The sequence below is a fragment of the Melanotaenia boesemani genome, chromosome 16 (assembly GCF_017639745.1).
Source record: "Melanotaenia boesemani isolate fMelBoe1 chromosome 16, fMelBoe1.pri, whole genome shotgun sequence".
Lineage (NCBI taxonomy): Eukaryota > Metazoa > Chordata > Actinopteri > Atheriniformes > Melanotaeniidae > Melanotaenia > Melanotaenia boesemani.
This window is the reverse complement of record NC_055697.1, coordinates 28,615,409-28,635,414: the sequence shown is the minus strand read 5'-3', so window position 1 is coordinate 28,635,414 and position 20,006 is coordinate 28,615,409. Positions and strand designations below refer to the sequence as shown.

At 38.9% G+C, this 20,006-nt stretch overlaps 1 protein-coding gene and 1 long non-coding RNA gene across 3 annotated transcripts in view; one reads left to right on the top strand and one right to left on the bottom strand.

Annotated features, from left to right (window-relative positions):
• LOC121655633 overlaps nt 1-20,006 on the bottom strand; it is a 22,437-nt gene extending 2,431 nt beyond the window's left edge. Inside the window, exons 1-5 of one of the 2 annotated variants that reach the window (XR_006013258.1) lie at nt 19,922-20,006; nt 19,600-19,657; nt 3,093-3,191; nt 1,564-1,619; nt 486-540 (exon numbers count right to left, since the gene is read on the bottom strand). This is a non-coding gene — a long non-coding RNA (uncharacterized LOC121655633). The remainder of the gene's footprint in view (nt 1-485; nt 541-1,563; nt 1,620-3,092; nt 3,192-19,599; nt 19,658-19,921) is intronic. The other variant, XR_006013257.1, reaches the window with a different exon arrangement.
• Nucleotides 6,137-19,446, top strand: ppp1r1c (protein phosphatase 1, regulatory (inhibitor) subunit 1C). Its single transcript, XM_042010412.1, has 5 exons — nt 6,137-7,158; nt 8,303-8,360; nt 10,442-10,479; nt 10,981-11,035; nt 19,195-19,446. Exons 1-5 carry the CDS (start codon nt 7,078-7,080, stop codon nt 19,257-19,259), a joined length of 297 nt encoding a protein of 98 aa, XP_041866346.1. The 5' UTR covers nt 6,137-7,077; the 3' UTR covers nt 19,260-19,446.

The window sequence follows — 20,006 nt, the reverse complement described above, 5'->3', positions numbered from 1 at the left end:
TGATGAAAAATAAATCCTTTAAAATTTAACATCAGCAGCAGCCTGATAATTAAATTGCAATCAGAGGATCAATAACACTTTGTTTAATAATGATCTGTAATGAGCTGATATAAAGATGATGAATTAGTGACTTTTAAAGTTGCAGGTAGCCTGACTTTATCAGTTAGTCTCACCTAATTAAGCTCAAATTCCAAATGTTAAACTGAAAACTGATGTGTACTTGGAAGACGGAAGGAAGACGAATATATTAATCTGTTAAATTCCTTTATGTATTTTCTTTTTTAAGCAGCAGCCTGTTTATTGTAGCCAGATCGGGAAGATTTCATGCCTTCAGTGTATGCACCAAGTGGCATGTGTGTTTGTTTCACAGTGGATTTTCATTGTCTGAATAAAACATTTAAAACTAGGCTGGATTTCTTGAAATTTTACACATATCAATCCAACATGCAGCTGTAGAGCGTGATGTTTGTACTGTAGTCTCTCACCTTGTTGATGCTCAAACACAAACATGTTTCTGAACCATCAGATCCCATCCTGAACCTGAGGAGAAGGGAAAGTTTGGGTAAATGTGTGTAGATAAACTGTACTCTTGTTCAAAGCTGCTGCAAACCATGTTATCAATAGTCTTGTGGAGACGTTAATCAAATCTAAATTCTATTTATAAAGCACTTTTCATGCAGAAAGCAGTACAAAGTGTGTTACATTATAAATAGAATTTATGCACATCAAAAATAAAACGTAAACCTTCACACACCAAACGAAGCACACATACAAACATGTAACATAAAACTTGTTTTTTTTTTTTGTTTTAATAAAACATATTTGCCATCTACTTAACCCGTTTAATCCCACATTTTTCCCTGCCTGCAAGATAAATACATGCATTTTATTCCTTAGACTTCCCCAACACATAATATTTATGACATTTTTCATTTCATCTTGGTTATGTTAGGTAAATGTTTTATATCCAGCGACAAATTGTTGCCGGTAGGACACCACATAGTCTAAATTTATGCAAGTTCTTCAAGTTGACCTATTTACACAAATGAAAAATAAGAATAACATTAACATGTAACATAACTAGGCATGGTTACAAGCGTTTACAACTATTTTAGATACCATGGCAATGCAAACTGAGGGGAACTAACAATGTGATAACTAGATTCCGACCAGGTCGGTGTAACTTAATCTAACAAGGTATATATATATATATATATATATATATATATAAAAAAAATTAGTAGTAGACCAAAATAAGTCAGTTATATCTGTTCAGGTATTTTACTAACTACTTCATTTCCAAGCTTGAGTCTGGTGTCTCCTTCCAGGTGCATACAGGAAGCCAAGACATCTGGTCATGTGATCATTCACACAATACATTTTGGAGAAGATAACACTTTCATTTATTTTAAAACTTGCATCAGTTGCACAAAGCCAAAGCAACAGTTCTAGAGCTTCTGGAAGTTAAAAAACATTACCAGCAACAATTATTGCCAGTGCAATTTTTTTTAACATGTTTACAAAAGTACACTGAAAGGATCATTAACAGGGATTTTCTTTTACCTGTCTTGACATGTGTGATGTCTTCGCTCAGCATCACCTGTGTCTCTTCATGAAATCTGAAAAAGGCCAATCCAGAGCTGGTCAAGCTGAAGGGCAATTTAAAAAAAATGTAAGAAAAAAAATGTTTAATGACTGTAAGAAGACAAGAACACAAATGCAGTAACTCTTAGTCTTAAATCTTTAACAGTGGATGTTTCTGGGAGTGAGTTCATGATCTAACAGGTGTTGTTAATCAGCTTAATCACTTTTCATTCAGAATTTCCACCTGCAGCAGCGCCAACAGCTCAACAGGCTCCAACATAACTTGGTTCAATAGTTAGTGGTTGGGGGAACGCAACGTGGTTATTAAATTAAACTGGTTTTGGTTTAAATAAATTAAAAAAAATAATAATTCTTGGAGTGGACTGCCGTTATCAAACGAGAGATTTGTTGCCTTTGTTATTTTACCACCTTTCTATAGTTAAAATTATCTGGTTGTACTGACTGAGATTTTTGTTTCTGTTCATCCTGCTTTTTAACAGTAATTTATCTTAATGCACTGAGGTATGTGGACTTTCAACAGGACTAAGAAATAATGTGAGATTGGATTTTAATGCAGGATTTTACATTCTTGTGAAGTTTGGACCTAAAGTGACCAGTTCATTATTTTCAGTGCTGTCCAGATAATAAAACAGTAACCTGTTGAAGAGTGCTAAAAATCTATGGGTCATAAGAGGCTTGTGCAGAACACGTTACAGAATAAACCAGCATCGTCACTCAGGTGAGCTGGCCTGTGTTGGTCTTTTCTTTACCTCTCACCTGCCCCGCCCTCCCCGCGTCATCTGCACCCTACACAAGGAAACCTACGTCCATCAAAAGAAAAGGAAAAATAAAAAAAAGGCATTGGCAGCAGATTGGTGTTACCATGACTACAGGAATCCATCAATGAATCAGCCTCTGGACTGGTACCACGACAACCAGCGCCAACAGCATCACCATTTTCCTCTTTTCTGAACCGACGGTCAGAGGTTACCACACTTCCTGTTTTATACATCCATTCACCCCCCCCCCACCCCCACCCAAGCATGAAGAAAACTGCCCCTTCAGACACATCTGCATATACTCACTATGTAACTGCGCTGGCACTGTTAACGTGCATGCTCTGCTCAAATATCCTGCAGTCATTACAGCAGCACATAATCGTTTCCAGTCATTAAACACGTGATGCATCAAAATCAGACGTTTGTGACGTTTAACCAAAAGCTTGAACTTTTTTTTTTTATCTTGAATGATTATACCTCCTTTGTTTTTGTCCTATGTTATGTAGTTACTACAAAGCCGTAGTAACACGCCCCCTCGAGTCTCGCGTCATGCCCCACACGGAGGAGGCGGACCATTACGGGCAGAAAACACAGGTGTTTGTTAGCTGCAGACAATGGAGCAGTATTCTCTGCTACCTTCACACAGCACAGATGGACCTGCTTCCAGCTGTCTCGTGTAAAACAACAAGAGGCTCTTTGTTCGATGTGAATGCAGTTTGTTCCACCTACAGTAGCCACTAAGTCTCCCCAGATGTCTCCACTGAGACAGAGCGTTTCCACGACGAGGGCCAACGTAGAAAGATGCCATGGTGGAACAAGATGCAGCTTCTTGAATAGGTGACAGAAAACATAAATCAAACGGGATTTTTTTTTCACCTTCTCTTCTGTTAGTTTCCTTTCATGAAACATAAGCTTCTCAACGGGACTCTTTAACCAAATATGGCGAGGAAATATTAGAAGTTGGCATCTGAATAAAACTATCTGCTATCTTTACATTTAAAGCAGATCAATCAATAAATTAATATTTAAAATGTTTAAATATAACTACTGATCTAAAAGAATTTTTAAAACCATCTTTTAATGCAGTAAATTCCAGATTATTGTTGTATTATTTACAAAGTGAGATGCCTTGAAATTTATTCCAAGGGGATTTAAGTGACTTTGAACATGGTATGGTTGTAGGTCTGAGTATTTACTGGGATTTTCACCCACAACTATCTCTTGGGTTATCTTATGTTAATTACTTCTGGTGTATCTCATGGTGAGTCTGCAGAAAAAAACGTGGTGAATGAGAAGTTTCATCTGACTCAGTGGACGGTATAATGAACGAGGGAGCAACATGAACAAACACTGATTTCTACATGTTTACAGTTGTAAACTGAATTAACTCTGTTGGTGTTGCATTATGAAACTTTTTCCTTCATTCCTTTCTTCAGATTTTATCAATCTGCCTTTCGTATCAATGAGAACGTTTTACTGCCTTACCCACCTTCTCAACAGTCAAACACGTTTTCAGTTTTTATTTTCAAATCATGTCCTACTCTGAAAGAAAGTATCTTTAGTGTCTAAAAGCTTTTCCATCTCACAGCTGCTAAATCTGCTTCTTGGTTTTTTTTGTGCATTAATATATTTTACCTTATGATCCCCGAGAGGCTTTGAGTCTGTAAATTAATGTAAAACATAGCTGGAAAAGTCTGACATGTTTTTGCTTGAGCTGGTGCTGTAATTTTACAGACAACAGCTCCTACCTTTTCCTGCCTTTCTGGGAACTGAGGTCTTTTATCAACCTCAGGGGATTTAACATATAAAAATGTACTTGTAGTGTTTGTGTTATGATCTGATTTTATTATTCTAAGACTGTTAATTAACTGGAAACCTTTAAGACCAATAAAACATTCAGCAGTCGAATGTGTAGTGGTTGTGATTTTTCTCACAGCTGAGTTAACGGGAGCTTAGAAAAGTAAAGACGTCATGCTGGGAAATGGTTCATTAAAAACAACAGCTTTGTCAATAAATGCTTCTGGAGTCAGAAACTGCTGCTCTTCTATGACGGTTCCCAAAATGAATAATACTCAGCTAACGCCACCTTTGTCTATTTTTTGTGAACAACCTAGGTGGATCTTTTTTTTTTACAACCCGATGGCACAATCGTCCCAGAGTCCTTTCATAACACCGTCTGTTAATGTTCTCGCAAGTGCTGTTTTACAGTGGTTCCCAACTCTGGTCCTCAAGGCCCACTATCCTGCAGGTATTAGATTAGGTATTAAATGGATCTCTTACAAGCTCTGCACAAGTCTGCTGATGAGCTTTTCATTTGAGTCAGGTGTGTTGAAGCAGGAAGACTTTGAATGTCTGCAGGACAGTGGACCTGGAGGGCCGGAGTTGTGGATCCCTGCTGTGTTACACATTCTGTTTCGATAAAATTAAAAAACACAAAAACAAAAAATAATGAACGCCAGACCAAATCAATAACCTTCAGAAAGTGAAGAAGGAATTCCACACAGAAAAATGGCAGTAGTTGTCCTGGACGTGGTGTTACATGTCCAGCTTGAACTGAAGAAGCCGACCGACCCTCCGCGCAGACTTACTGACACCCTTAACATCTTATAAAATTCCCTCTGTCTGAATTTCACCTATTTTTAATTGGAAACTGTAGGTTATAACGGAGCCTGACGCTTTAACCATCAACTTTCAGGACAAAATCTACAAGCTGTTGATGTTTACTTTCACAGACTAAAGTCCAGCTACTTTAGTTCTGGTTACACCGGTGTGAGCGCGGCCCGGTTCACCATAAAGCACCACAGTTATGAGACTGCAGAATGGAGCTGGAACCAGAACCAGAACTGCATCTGTGCTGACCTCCCTCTTCTTCTGCTGCTGCTATTTTTTTTTAAATCGGCGGTAGTTTGCATTTGAGCAAACTCCATGTTTCTGGTGCATTTCTGGCAGTGCTGCAGCGCCTCTTACAGGCCTGGCGTTGACACTACAGAGTTTTCCCTGGAGTGGATGCACACTACTGGAAAAGCTTCTGTCTGTACCAAGCGGCAACCTGTATTGGTGAAATGTGAAGCCCATGTGAAAGTGCAAAAAACTGCAGTTCACCCCTTACCCGCTAGGGGCTAACTTCAAAACACAGCAAATCCCCATAGACTCCCATGTTAGAAAGACCAACTTCACAGCAGAAATAAACATGTTTAAAGCCTGGTACAAAAATCCATTTTAGAATTAATAGGTCAAGTTTACCTTCATGACAACTGTGAGGGGGGTGAATTTTTTTTCTAACTCATCTGTTTGGATGTTATTTTAGGGGCGTGTCCTTTTCATTGACATGTATCCAATATCCACAGCAAGAAGGGAGAGTGTAGCACAAACACGGTTTTTAGCCGGCTAACAGCGCGCCTTAGCTTTAGCCCACCTATCTTCATTAGCCAGTTAGATAGGGTTAGGCTCAGTTAGCTCTACAGGCAGCTTAGAGTTTGATAGACGTCAATCATCCACCCCACGCTCACAGCCCCCCTCTCAGCTCCGCCACTTTGCCCATTTTTGTATTTTCTGGTAGCGACAGCAGGCATGACCCTACCAAGATGCCGATGGTAGGAACCGCCCAACGAGCTTCACTTTTGCTTTTCACAAACCTATGAGTGACATCACGGAGGCTCCGTTCTACTTTTATAGTCTGTACAAAAAACTTTTTCTAAAAACTAAGTTGTTTCATCTCTGTGTGGATTTAGCCTTTAAATCACTGGTCCTGTGATTCTGATCTGCATTTATAGTTTAAATTTATTATTGCTTACTTTGACTTAGCCTTAAGGAGAAATTGCTGTTTACACAAAAATGTTTTATTCAGAGCAGGATGTTGATCAAGTTTATCAGAATATTGATAAGAGTGTAAACACACCCAACATAGCTATGAAATATTGAGTCTTAAGATCGGGTTAACCCTGTAAGCTAAGAGCTGACATTCAAGCATGATTAGTACATGCTGGTACACAGCATGAGTCACAGTGTGAGCTGCTATCCATCATTCCAGCTGGTAAAATAGATCCATCACATATTTCATCTGCACACTGGTGCTCTAATAAATTTAAAAGCCCGCCCCCCACCCCCTCCTGATGTAGGACGCTTCAGTCATGTTTACATCACCGCAACTGGAGCTGATACCAGCAATTTGACCTGACTCAACACTGATTTTATATTTTCAGATGATAGGAACCCCCCCGATTAACATTTTAGTTTTACCACTACAACGTCTGCCAATAATACAACTTTTTGGATCTAATCTCAAAAGAAATTGAATTATGGAGGCTTCTTGTTGTTGGTCTTCTTCGTCACGTGGTCTCCATCACAAAATCAATGCCATATTCATAACTGTTAAAAGTCTTGCATAACAGACCTCGAGTGGCATTGATTGAAGACTAAATATGGCGCTTAGTTGCATACATGTGGGATCACACTGAACACAGCTGCAGTAGATGTACACGTAAACATCATAAGACAGAACATGACCAACAAAAAACCTGATTTCACGCTGTATCAGATGCTGGTGTTGAAAATGCTGCAATGCCTTGGCTGCTGTTCCTTCTCTCCAAGTCTGACAATTAGTGATAATGGACCCCATCGGCCGAGAGGAGACCACTCCCTCCCTCTCTGCTCCCTCCCTACCTCCCCCACTCTCTCTCTTTCTGTCTGTTTTTCTATCACTCAGTGAGTAATAATGGAGCCCAGCAGTCCGAAGAAGATCCAGTTCGCTGTGCCTCCGCTGCAGGGACAGCTTGACCCTCAGGCCGCCGAACATGTAAGTGCATGTGAGCATGTGTAGGTCGGAGTTTGGACTGTGTGTGTGTGTGTGTGGGTGGGGGGGTCCATGCATGTGAATGCTGAATGCGGCTTTTATCTTTTGAGTTGTCTGGAATTCTCTATGTGGGTGCAAAGCAGCATGAGTGCAAAAGTCAGTGCTATGAAAAGAGTGTGTATCTGGGTGTAAGTGTGTGTAATAAACATATTTTGTGTATGTTTTGCATCCTGGTTGGTTTAAATATTTGTATGACAGAGTTAATATCATGAGTTAAAAGTATCTTTTAGTGATTTACTTTCTTAGACCTCTTTTCCTTCTTCTCTTCCTGTTGCAACTCAACTAATTTCCCTTGTTTCTGTACAGCTGTGGAGTAAAACAAAATATTTTATGTTCAGTTTAATCCATCACGGATTGCTGATCTGCAGCCGGTAGTTCACATCTTTCTTGGGGAAACAGGAAAACACCGCCAACCCAGAGGCTAAACTGTAATATGTGGTGTAATTTTCCTTCAACCACTCCTGAAAGGCGAGAAGGGAGACGCAATGGAAGCTTAAAATGTCACAGTTCAGGGAGTTAAAAGTGCTGATCTTTGTTTTGTTGTCATCTTTATGAGCCGTTTAGTGGGAGGAGGCGGGCTGCTGTTCGTTTGGAAGGAAGTTAGTAATGAAGAGCGACAGATTAAAGACCCGCTGTGCTCGTTTGGGGAGAACAGTCAGCATTTCCTTTAGTCCATGATAGATTTTAGAACAGCTTGATGCAACATCATCTTCTAAGATGATGACAGGTATCTACACTCTTGCAGTGAACCAGACTTAGCCGTTACATTTCCATTTATAGCTTAATATTGCAGTGATTTGGATATAAGCTTTGGTCTCTTAAAGATCTTTAGAAGAATGAGTTTGTTTCTTTATTAGCTAATGTGCAAATGTGGGAAGTTTCAGCTTATTTTTTTGGAAAAGGAAAATGGGTTTAATAAACAGCTACTTAAGTTAGAATACACAAGGAACCCTAACCCTGACAGATTACAGCCTGAAATTTGGGACGATTAAATCCAGCTGGTATTTTTAACTGGAAATATGACTGAGCGGTTTTTTCTAAATACTTAAAGAATGGACAATGAAACTCCTGTTTGTGTTTACCTCAGATCCGACGCAGAAGGCCGACTCCTGCCACCCTGCAGATCTACAGACAACCTGGCACAGGTGAGAATCAGAAAAACAGACAGGGGTGGGGAGGGAGGGGGCACAGAGAGCAGAACAGCAACTGCTATAATGGAGCATTTATTAGATTACTTTTGGTAAGTGATCTGGGTGTTCAGACCGGACTGATGGATGCATAACGAGTTCGTACTTGCTGCTCTAAGCTGTTATAAACCCCTTTACAGGGGAACTGACTGATTGAATAGTCGGCCTGATTCCATTCTGTGTCTCAGAGTCGGGTTCCAGCGCTGTTGTGTCAGGGTCTGCAGGCTCCAGCGGTGCTTTTAAGGAGACCTTTGTTTTTCCGGATAACATAAGAAACAACAAAAAACAACAGTGATGAGACAACTACAGTTTCTAAATGTTTAAAGGAAAAAGATGTTTACAGAAATTGGAGAGGATTTTTCTGCTTTTGTCAGTGTAACGGTTTGTTTTAATAAGTGCACCGAGTTGCTGCTTCAGTTCTGTTCCAGCTGGCAGCTGGAAAAACAAAATGAGACTTCACGCTTTCAGCCTGGACACAATCATGGTAAAAAAAAAATAGTTCGATGTTCATTTGCTGAGATAAATACTAATATTTTATCTGGTTTTATGGGACATTAAGGGACATTTCTAAGGGGCTTTCTAATTTCTGCTACAAACTTTCTGAATCAGGTTTATTTCTCTTAAAGATTCTGATTTAATTCATCTGTAAGTGAAAAATCTTCCTGAACACAGCTGGTATTTAAAAGTCCGGAAGAACCTTTCTGTTGGGGTCCCAATCTGACTGATCCAGCCCTCGAGGAAGAGTGCCAGAATATCCAGTCCGACCTCTCCTATTTTTTTAGGGACCCCAAAAAAGTGGATGAGTAAGATGTTTGCCTGTGGAAACAGGGCTATAAGCTCGACTCAACTGTGCATGTAACCCAAGGCTTCAGAGTGCCACTGTTTCTTTGAAAAAGCTAAGATGTTTTGTTGGGAAAAGAACAGTTTAACAAAATGACTAAAATAGACAAATAACAGCTGAAATGATTACAGCCTGAAACATATAAACCAAAGGACAAACTGGTGCTTGACACGTGAATTGAAAATGCATAAAGGCGACTATTTAATGTAGAATACCTAAAAAGGGTCCAAAAAAGACATGCAAATGCATGCAAAACCAAAGCAAACAGACACAAAAGGAGCACTTCTTCATGCAAAACAGTTGCCAAGAGACTCCAAGCAACCAAAAACAATAGCAAACAATGAAAAAGAAATGGTAAAATGAACAAAGCTATTAGAAGCAGTCGTGAAAAGAGATGCAATACAGCACCTGATGATCACAAACTGATCAGAAAGAGACACTAAATTGATGCAAATTGATGCAAAACCTATGCAAATAGGTGTGTTTGGTATTGTTTTGTGCATCTTGATGTCCACACGGCACCGAAGCTGGTTCAGGTGTGAAAACGGTGGCGAAAACTAGTAGAAAGGATTCAACATCCCTACGACACCGCTGTAGTACATACTACAAGGCAGTGGGGGCGCTAAAGAGTAACACACCAAAGTCATAGCAAAATGCATGCGCAGATAAAGGCTCGCTGCGTGTTGCAGGAAGTTCACATTAGAAGCAGAGAAGGGAAGATAGTTGAGGATTCACTGCAAGGCAAAAAAGAATGAAGAAGTTGAGCTTCTTCAAAAAACGTTGGACTACAAAGCATAAAAAACTTGAGGACGGGTAGATTGGGAATCTGCGTGTGTTCATCACATTGACGTCATATCCTCTAGTGGTGCGTTTACGATGTCCGCACAGTACCGCAGACTGTAGAGGACTCAAACCTATCCACCATGGTACCTGGCTTCAGACATGGTCAGTTTCATGGAGGCTAATCTCTGGGACGGCCGGATGTCTACATGTCCTAAATGTGACCAAATCCAGGTTTGTGGCAAAACTCCTGTTAAAACAAACATCTTAGCAGTTTTTTTCTTAAAAGTGGAGACGGCAGAGCGCTGCTGTCGCTCCGGAACCTGAAAATCATCAGTTTGGATAAAAAAGTGTTAACTGGAGACAGACTGGTTCTCAGAGGGATGTCTTAACCTCTGGTTTCTCATCTCTCCTGCAGATGTTGGAGATCAACACAATGCCAGCGGAGAGTCACAGGTTTGTATGAACACACACACACACACACACACACACACACACACACACACACACACACACACACACACACACACACACACACACACACACAGAGAGGCAGGAAGATAAGTGTAGCAGCAGCAGGTAAAACAATCATCAGATTTCAAATAACTGAGCTCATCTGTAGAAACCCCAAATTCTCCAAGTTGTAATTTTATTTGAATACCTTGAAACATAAGGCAGCGATCTGAACGTAAACAAGGAATATTCTCTAATAATTTATAATTGACAAGCAAACACGTATTTCTGTTTCATAAGCTAAACATGTTGAGTCACATGTTTAGTGAAAGCATAATTTATCAGAGCACGTCCTCAATATTTTCTTTGTATGACGCACAAGTCACCAGATATTGGATGATTGGATAATCATATTTACTTAAAAGCCATGAATACTCCCCTTTACATCCATCACTTCTACAATATGTTTAGAAGAAATGCAGCGTCTTCTCTTCTCCTCTGTAGGCTTCAGACGCCTCTCAGAGGAAGCAGAGCACTTACGCCCCTCCCACCATGAAAGGTAAACGAAGGACATTTTTCAGTCACATGATTTTGCAGCTTGCGCAACGTCTGTGAAATTGATAAATGATGATCTGTGGAGGAAAAGTGGAAGGAATCCATTTTCCTTTGAAAAGAGAAGTATAAGAAAAACTTACTTTGTGCATCTCAATATGCTCTGGAGCATTTTTACTTCATGTTACATCATAAAATGTCTAAAAAAAAAGGAAAAAAGTGACAAATTTAGATTAAAATACTAAAAGAACAAGGAACAACAATGATCAGAAATTAAGAAAAGAGAAAATAATAATATATAAATATAAATATTTGAAAATCACTTAGTTTCTTTCATGCTCATGATGTGAATTATTAACAGACCAATGCTTTGTCCTTTTAAACACGGAGTAAAGTCAATTTACTCCGTGATCCAGCCAAACTGTTGCCCTGTTGTCACAAACTGTAGTTTAATAAGCTTTTAAATACCAAAGTGATCAGATAAAAGGTTTTACATTTTATCTTTTCACCATAACCTCATTTCCTAACTCCTTCATTACATCTATCTGCTGCATGCTTGTTATATTCCGTACATGTCACTAACACTGATGGTTTCATTGCAGCTGTGCATGCAAGTCTCAGTCTTCTCCCAAGTTTGCTTCTTTGTGTTTTATAATTCAAAGTTCTGTTTGTTTTCTTTTACATGACATCGGTGTTTTTCATCAGTTCTGTTTTTTCAGTTCAGAGTTTGGGTATTTTTGGTTGTCCTCCAGCCTCTGGTCTTGTTTTTCTGAGTCGATCCAGCTGGCAGCGAGATGTTGGGAGGGGTTGTCGGGGTGTCGGGTTTACTTTTGAAGGTTTCTTAGCTTAAACAACACAGTACTGACTGGTAGGCTAGCATGCAATTAATCTTACTAAATGATTCACAGTACTTTGGTCAGTTGTGCACAAAATAAGTAAACTTCTTACATTTATTTTTATTACCCAAAACTTAAATCTATTAGAAAATATGATGGACGTCCCCAAAGTTTAAACTGGGGAAGTGTTTTCCCTTTTAAATGATCTACAATTCCTAATAGACCAAGCAGAAACATTTGTTCTTACCTGTTCATTTAATTCCTGATAATAGCTTTTTGTGTGACATGAAACTACAATAATTCCTAAAACATGCTTTAGATTACTGACTGCACCATCAACACTGACTTTTAAAACCCTAAAACAGGCCAGATTTTAAAATAAATTCCAAACTTATAAAAACTTGTGTTGAATCTTAATGCAGTCATCAGTGACTCCAAATACACACCACTTGAGTACATAATATGTAGCAGTGTTTTGAGCAAAAGCTAATATTTTCCACACTGTGAGACCTGAAACATGAACGACCATATGCAGGAAAACGTGCATGTTTGCAGGAAAAAAAGGAAGAGGAAGAAGAGCATGATGGGTACGATTGTGTGTGCAGAGCTCTACCAAAGAGTGCTGACTAGATTCTGGGAAGTGAAGACCGTAAAAGCTTTTCTTTTATTGATCCAGGGAGGGAGTGTGTATGTGTGCCTTTACTAAAAGCCTCATAAGTAACTGCCTATGCACCAAACACACAGCAGGCATTTACATGCTACAGGTTTTATAAAGAAGACTTTGAGGTCTTCAGTTTTAGCTTTAAGCAGATATAAATATTGAGTCTTGACCAAGCGGCAACTTCCGGCGGTGAAATTTGAAGCCAATGCGGAAGTGCAAAAAATTGTAGTTAACCCCTCATCTGCTAGCGGCTGGCTCCATAACAGAGTCCATCCCCATAGACTCCCATGTTAAAAAGACAAAAAAATAATTTTAGGATTGATGGGTCAAGTCTACCTTCATGACAACTGTGAGGGGGTGAATTTTTTTCTAACTCATCCGTTTAGATGTTATTTAATCTTGAAATTCGGCATAATTAGGGCATGTCCTTTTCATTGACAGGTATCCAACATCCACAGCAAGAAGTGAGAGTGCTGCACAACCGCGGTTTTTAGCCAACTAATAGCGCACCTTAGCTTTAGCCCGCCTACCTCTGTTAGGTTAGCTACTGTTAGCTCCGGGTTAGCTCGTTTAGCTACAGGCAGCTCAGCGTTTAATGGGTGTCAATCATCCACCCCCACCTTCACAGTCCCCCTCTCAGCTCCACCTCTTTGCCCATTTTTGGATTTTCTATGAATGACAACACGTGTGATGCTGCCAAGATGGCAACAGTGGGAACCGCACAATGAGCTTCAATTCAGCTCTTTAGAAACCTACGCGGGATGTCACGGAGGCTCCGTTCATCTTTTATATAGAGTCTGTAGTCTTGACTAGCTCACGGTGCAGAACCACATATCTAAATATCGAACAGAACTGAGATATAAATTTAGCGTTATTAAAGAGCATGCAATACAGAGACTATGCAATACACCAGCCGCCATCTTGACTAGAAATACTACAGTGGAATAAATGTCTCTGACACCTTCCCCTAAAGCTTTTCGCTGAGCTGGATATTTATATCTTGTTTTTTAGTTTGCTTTTTCATTTTAAATTATATTTGATTATGATTTTTATAATTTTCTTTTATACTGTGGCTCGTTCTACTCTAAAGCAACGTGCTTGTAGTTCTGGTGTTTCTCCACTAGAAGTGCTCTTCCTTCCTCAGAGCTCCAGCTGGGGGTGGAGCAACACCTTCTGGAGGCGGAGCTCTGTGACACAGACAGCCAGCTGAGCCCAATCACAGCACAGTTCTATGCTACTGCTTCCATGTGGGCCAATCACAATGGGCTAGAGGAAGCCAACGGAAATGAGGCGTGTCTACCACTTGCCAATCAAGAGAAAGGAGTGGCAGAAAGCAGCAGTTCAGGGGGTAAACTGGTTTTAGACTGGAATATATATATCATTGTAATATTTTTGCTATGGTCTAAGACAGCATACAGGGACCATTATAGGTTTAAATGAATAAAGAAAAAAAAAAAAAGATAGAATAGATAAATTTGGCAAATTGACTACAAATAAATAAACTGTAATGGTTAGAATTGTGGCCTCACAGTAACAACATTACTGGTTCAAACTTCAGGCAGGGAGGGGTTCGAACAGTGGCCTTTTTACGTGGAGTTTTCCTTTGTATGAATGGCTTCTTACCACAGTCTAAAAAAATGCATGTTAGCTTCACTGGTCACTAAACTCGCCCTAGGAGTGAATGTTCGTATGTTTCTCGGAGCTGACCCTACGACAGACTGGAGACCTGTTTTGGATGTACCTGCCTCTCACCTGCAAACTCCCTAGAGAGACTCTAGAAAGAAAGAAATTCCTGCCCCCCCACTTTTTAATTTAGGTGCAACATTTTCTAACTCTGCAAAGTCGCCTGCTTGTTCCCTTTAAATCAGGGGTAGCCAACGTTGGTCCTCGAGGGCACCAATCCTGCAGGTTTTCCAGATTTCCGTGCTCCAACACACCTGACTTAAACTAACGAGTCATTGTGAAGATCCTTATAGGCTGTTGGATCTAATCAATTTGAGTCAGGTGTGCTGGAGCAGGGAAATCTGGAAAACCTGCAGGATTGGTGCCCTCGAGGACCGACGTTGGCTACCCCTGCTTTAAATCATTGCAAGTTTTTAAATATTTAAATTGACAAACTGTTTACTCAAACTCTGACGATCCTGAGATAAAATTAACACTATTTCATTATTGCTAAATCTGACTGAAGCATAAATCAGTTTGGTCGATCACTGCAGGCACGATGCATTATGTGATTTAGTTGATCCAACCTAGAGAAACTGAAGGAATGCTTGCTTTTATATATCATGCCTCATCATCTCCCCTCCCCAGCTCTGCAATTTGTTTTCTCATTCTTACAGATTAGGAAAACACATATGCACATCCATGCCAAGAAATTGAAAAACTGATAAATCTCTACAGTTGGTTCCTCCTTTTTAAATCTCTATCACACCACTAATGTAAATTTTTAAATAAAACTGCTCCTTATCTGCTGGAATCCTGCAGAGTATCAACATTTCTCTTTCATTTAAACCTGGAATGACCCCTTTCTGCTGCTGTGAGGTGTTACCACTAAAGACCATAAACAAATGCAACACATATTCTATGTTACAATTAGATTTATTCAGATTACTTTAATCTATTAGCACCAAACTACTTTCTCACCAACAGCCCCTCACATTGATTTACTGGAATGGCTTCTGTCTTGATGGCATTCTCTGCAAACTGTATTCAGGCTGGGCGAGATATGGCCTAAAAATAAAATCTCTGATTTTTTTCAGACCAAATCCGATTTTAATTAATTTTTTGTGATTTCTTTCCACCGGAACATTTCTCATCGAACAGGATCCACTGTGGAAATAATTCTACAGATGTGGGTTGTCTCTTAAGGGGAGTTTGTGGGCTGCAGCTGTCATAGAGCGGAGCATTTCTCATTGCGAGTTTGGGCTGCAAAGATTAGTCGATTTTGTCGCCCATAGTCGACAATAAAAATAGTCGACCATGAATTTACACATTGACTATTGACGGCAAAAAAAAAAAACCAAAAAAAACCTACAGAGACATTGTCTTCTTCCCTATCTCTGAGAGTTGCACATGCGCAAAGAAAAAAACCTACAGAGTGACACATCGTCTTCTTTTCCTATCTTGGCTGAGAGTTGTACATGCCAATAAAGTCCGCCAGGGGAAAAATATGGCGACAGACCAGGAAACAAAACTGCAACAGAGGATGTCAAAAGTCTGGGATAACTTCACGTTAAACTTATAAAATAAATAAAAGACATGTGAGATTTGTAAAGTGGACCTTGCGTACCACGGAAGTACGTCTGCAATGCTCGAACATTTAAAGAGGACGTGCTTAACAACCTCATGCAAGATTTCAAAGCTGAAAGTAAAATAATAACGGGTGTGCAAAACTAAATTCCATCTGCAAGTGACGTCTCAATATAGATTTGCAAGTGATTTTAGACAGACACCATTCTGGTTCAGGTTACGTTCGGGAGGCTTTCTGGCAAAAACGGCCCACATTTACACCAATTTAACCAGAAAAAAGTAGGAAGACTTAACTCTGCAACTCTGCGTAACTAAACAAAATCATCCCGGAGATACAGTATCTCACAAAAGTGAGTACACCCCTCAGATTTCTGCAAATATTTAATTATATCTTTTCATGGGACAGCAAAGCAGAAATGACAGTTTGATATAATGTAAAGTAGTCTGTGTACAGCTCGTTTAATCAAGTCACTCAGCACACAGCCATTAATGTCTAAACTGCTGGCAACAAAATTCAGTACACCCCTAAGTGAAAATGTCCAAATTGGACCCAAAGTGTCAATATTTTGTGTGGCCACCATTATTTTCCAGCTCTGTTTTAACCCTCTTAGCATGGAGTTCACTTTAGCTTTACAGGCTGCCTCTGGATTCCATTTCCAAGTGTTGTCCCATGAAAAGATATAATTAAATATTTGCAGAAATCTGAGGGGTGTGCTTACTTTTCTGAGATACTGTATGGGTATGGAAGTTTACGGTAAAGACGTCAGGATCCATTATTATCTACAGTTTCCTGAAATAAATCATCTATTCAGATGAGGGACAGCATTTCAAAGTGATTATTTTGGTATAAACAGCCTTTAAATTAATTCTGCAATGTGTCGTTACTTGTTCTGAGGTTGCAAAAAACTGAACCATCTTCTAATAAATGACAACTCTACCTTTTTGGGAACGGGCTTGTCCTTGCCAGCTGCTGTTTACTTCTGCTTAGAGTGTGTGAGCATTTGTGTGTCTTTCTCTGGGAGACAGAAGCCCGAGGACAGCGTTTACAGTGTACGTTAAAGTAAAAAAAATCCTGATTTTCATAAAAATGGATCGTCAGAGATGGCAAATTCAATCGATAAAAATCTATTTATCGCCCAGCCTTAAATTATAGTAAACAATCAGGATTAATGGTGATTCTGAACTGGGAATGTAAAAGTTAGTTTACTTTCTATTAGACTAAGTAGACATGCAAACGTGTTGCATTTTGAGCCAAAAAAGTTTTTAAATCTATTAAAATATTTAAACTCACTTGCCATCAACAAACTAACAACACAAAGCTGGATGTTTAGCAGCTTTAACAGATATTTTGTTTATATAAAATTAGAAGTTAATACTGGGAACGAAATCATTTGATGGAACTGGATTTTTCTTCATGCATGTTGTGTTTAAATGAGCCCACATCTGCCGATACACCAGCTACAATCAATTATCTAGTTTGTCAGCTTATTCTAGCTCTTCCTGCAGAATTATGACAAAAGTGATACAGTAGTTGTTAACTCTGTATGTATATTCCCATAACAATGACAAATTCTTGAAAAAGACTAACAGTACTAACTCCTTTGTCTCTCCCTCTCTTGTCTTTCTTCTTCTGTTGCTTTGCGTGATCTTAAATCCCCCACCCCCTCCCAATGACCCCTGCCTTTTCCCTCTTTTTTAGATTTGTCATGCACCAACAAAAAGGAAGCGTCCAGTCCAGACTCCATCTCCCGATAGCTGCCTTTCGTCTGCCTTCCTTTCATCCTTTTGTCTCAATTACCAACTTTTCACCCGTCTGCTTTCTCTCTTATTCCTGCACTGCTCTGCTACTGTTAAACACTTGTGGATTTTATTATTATTAGGCAACAACTGGTACTCTTTCTCCATGTGCAGATAATATGCACATAGTTTTAAGTTACATGTACTCAGTCTGAATTAAAAAACTGTGGCTGTGAATAAAGATGTATTATATGCAACATTTACAGAAAGTCTGAGTGGTCTTCAACCTTCATATTGCAGCTTAAATACTAAAATGTTGGTAGAATTTGGGACTAAATTCATGGTGATCTTAAACTTTTATGTAACAGAATTTATGCACTTTTCCAGAAAAACTCAAATTAAAAGCTTATATGTTTTTCCCTTTCCTCTAAATATTTCCTGTAAATTAAAACTGGATAAAACAAACCATTAAGAGATTAAAGCACAGTGTGCAGGATCTTAATGACCCTTCTTTTTGGAGGTCAGCATCTGTGTGTTGCTGCATTAACAGCTGAAATAACTCTGTGTCCGTGAAGGAGTGTGTTGTTTATGCAGAATGTGCCCCATTGTTATAATCACATGGCCCCGAGAGGCAGAAAGCCCACAAACAGGAAACGCCGCAAGAGGATAATGAGATTTATGAGAAAAGCTGGTGAAAAATGTCCACCAGTGTTTCTGAAAACATATAAAAATATTATCTATGCACTGTGTTTAATATATCTTCATCTCATCTTTGAAACAAATCTATTGTTTGCCAGTTTTAGCTTTTTATTTTTAAATTTCAGCAGGTCTTTTCTATGAATGAATTAGACCTATGAGTAGTGTTCATGTGATTTTACATTTATATTGCTGGGAAATTAATTAATAATGGTGATAATCCCAAAATTATGATTATTTCTTTGACAATATCTTACCAAGAAAATCTGTAATCGAGACACCCCCAGTGGATATCCTACTCAAACTGTAAGAACTGTGATTTCCTACACAAGGGTAAAAAAAAGTTGGCTCTTCCTGCATCTCAGAGTGAAAACTAGAATTTGCATCCAATGAGGTGGATTTTAACAAATGCACAAACAAGTGTAAAAGGGCTAAATTAAAATTTTAGAAACAAAAGTATAGAAATAACTAATATTAAGCAATATGAGGTACAGGTTAAGACTGGCTGTTAATTGATAAATACCTTGCTAATTAAACTGTATCATCCAAGGATCCAAGAACAGTCTTTCACAGATACGGAAAATATTGCCTTGTAATTTTCAGAATTTATCAAGTGTTGTATTTTTGATAAATTGATAGCCAGATTATAACTGATGTGTGCAAAAACTGTCTATATAAAATGCTTTAAAATATGAATATGCTGTGTTTCAGTTGCCTGAATTCACGTAAAATTACCATTAAAGTAACTTTAAAAATGCTGCTTATATAATCAAATTTACTGGATGTAACCAATATCAGTAAAAAGCTGTGTGCATGTACAGGTTAATTTGCTATAATGGATTTGATTTACGTTTATAAACATGGATTCTGAAACTTACTGTGTGTGTGTATGACCTGCGTGTGTACAGTTACATACAGTAAAAATGAACCAAGTCATGCTTTCAGTCTTGTTAAATTAGAAGCATTGCTGTGTTTGTTTCCGTGTAGGTAAATTGGAAAGTACTGTAACCGAGGAAGACGAGAATGAGGAAACCAACCTTCAGGGTGACTGATCCAGCAGAGGGACGAGCACAGAAGAAGCAGCCTTTTTTCTTTTTTTTTTTACATATCTGGACAAAAACTAATGGACCCTCCCAACCATCCAGTAGCAACTACATGTTATGTCCGAACCTTTATCAGAGGGACAGAGGGAGAGTTGAACTCTGTGTGGGTTTAATAATAAAATTGTTTTACTCTGAACAGGTACAGAAATGTGTTAAACCACATTTCATCTTCATCAAGTGGCCATGAAATCACCAACTGACTCACATCCATAGGTCCATTTTAACCTCCAGAATATATATATACATATATATATATATATATATATATATATATAAAACCTTTGCTTACCTTTTGTTTTCTCCCTTTCGCTTCATATGTTGAGAGGAGATATTCTTTAGAAAAAGGCCTGCCAAAAGAAAACAAGTGTCACGTGTAAACTGAGCAATGGCAGTAGAGCCACTTTTGGCGGGAAACTTAAACTTTGAATTGCAACCAGCTGGGAACACAATTGCATACATGCACAAAATACAATCTAGTGATGAATTTGTTTGTTTGCTAGGCAGTTGAGAACCACAATAATAGCCATGTTAGCTAGCAAGGGTTTAGCTAGCTAGATAACTGGAATCTTAGACCAACAGCTGAACAGCAATATTGTCAATTTCCTACCTACCTACGGTAGATGAGTTTGGTCAACCAATACTTTCCTGATGGGCGAGTTTAACATGTTTAGAATTCAAACTCCAAAAGACTAAAAA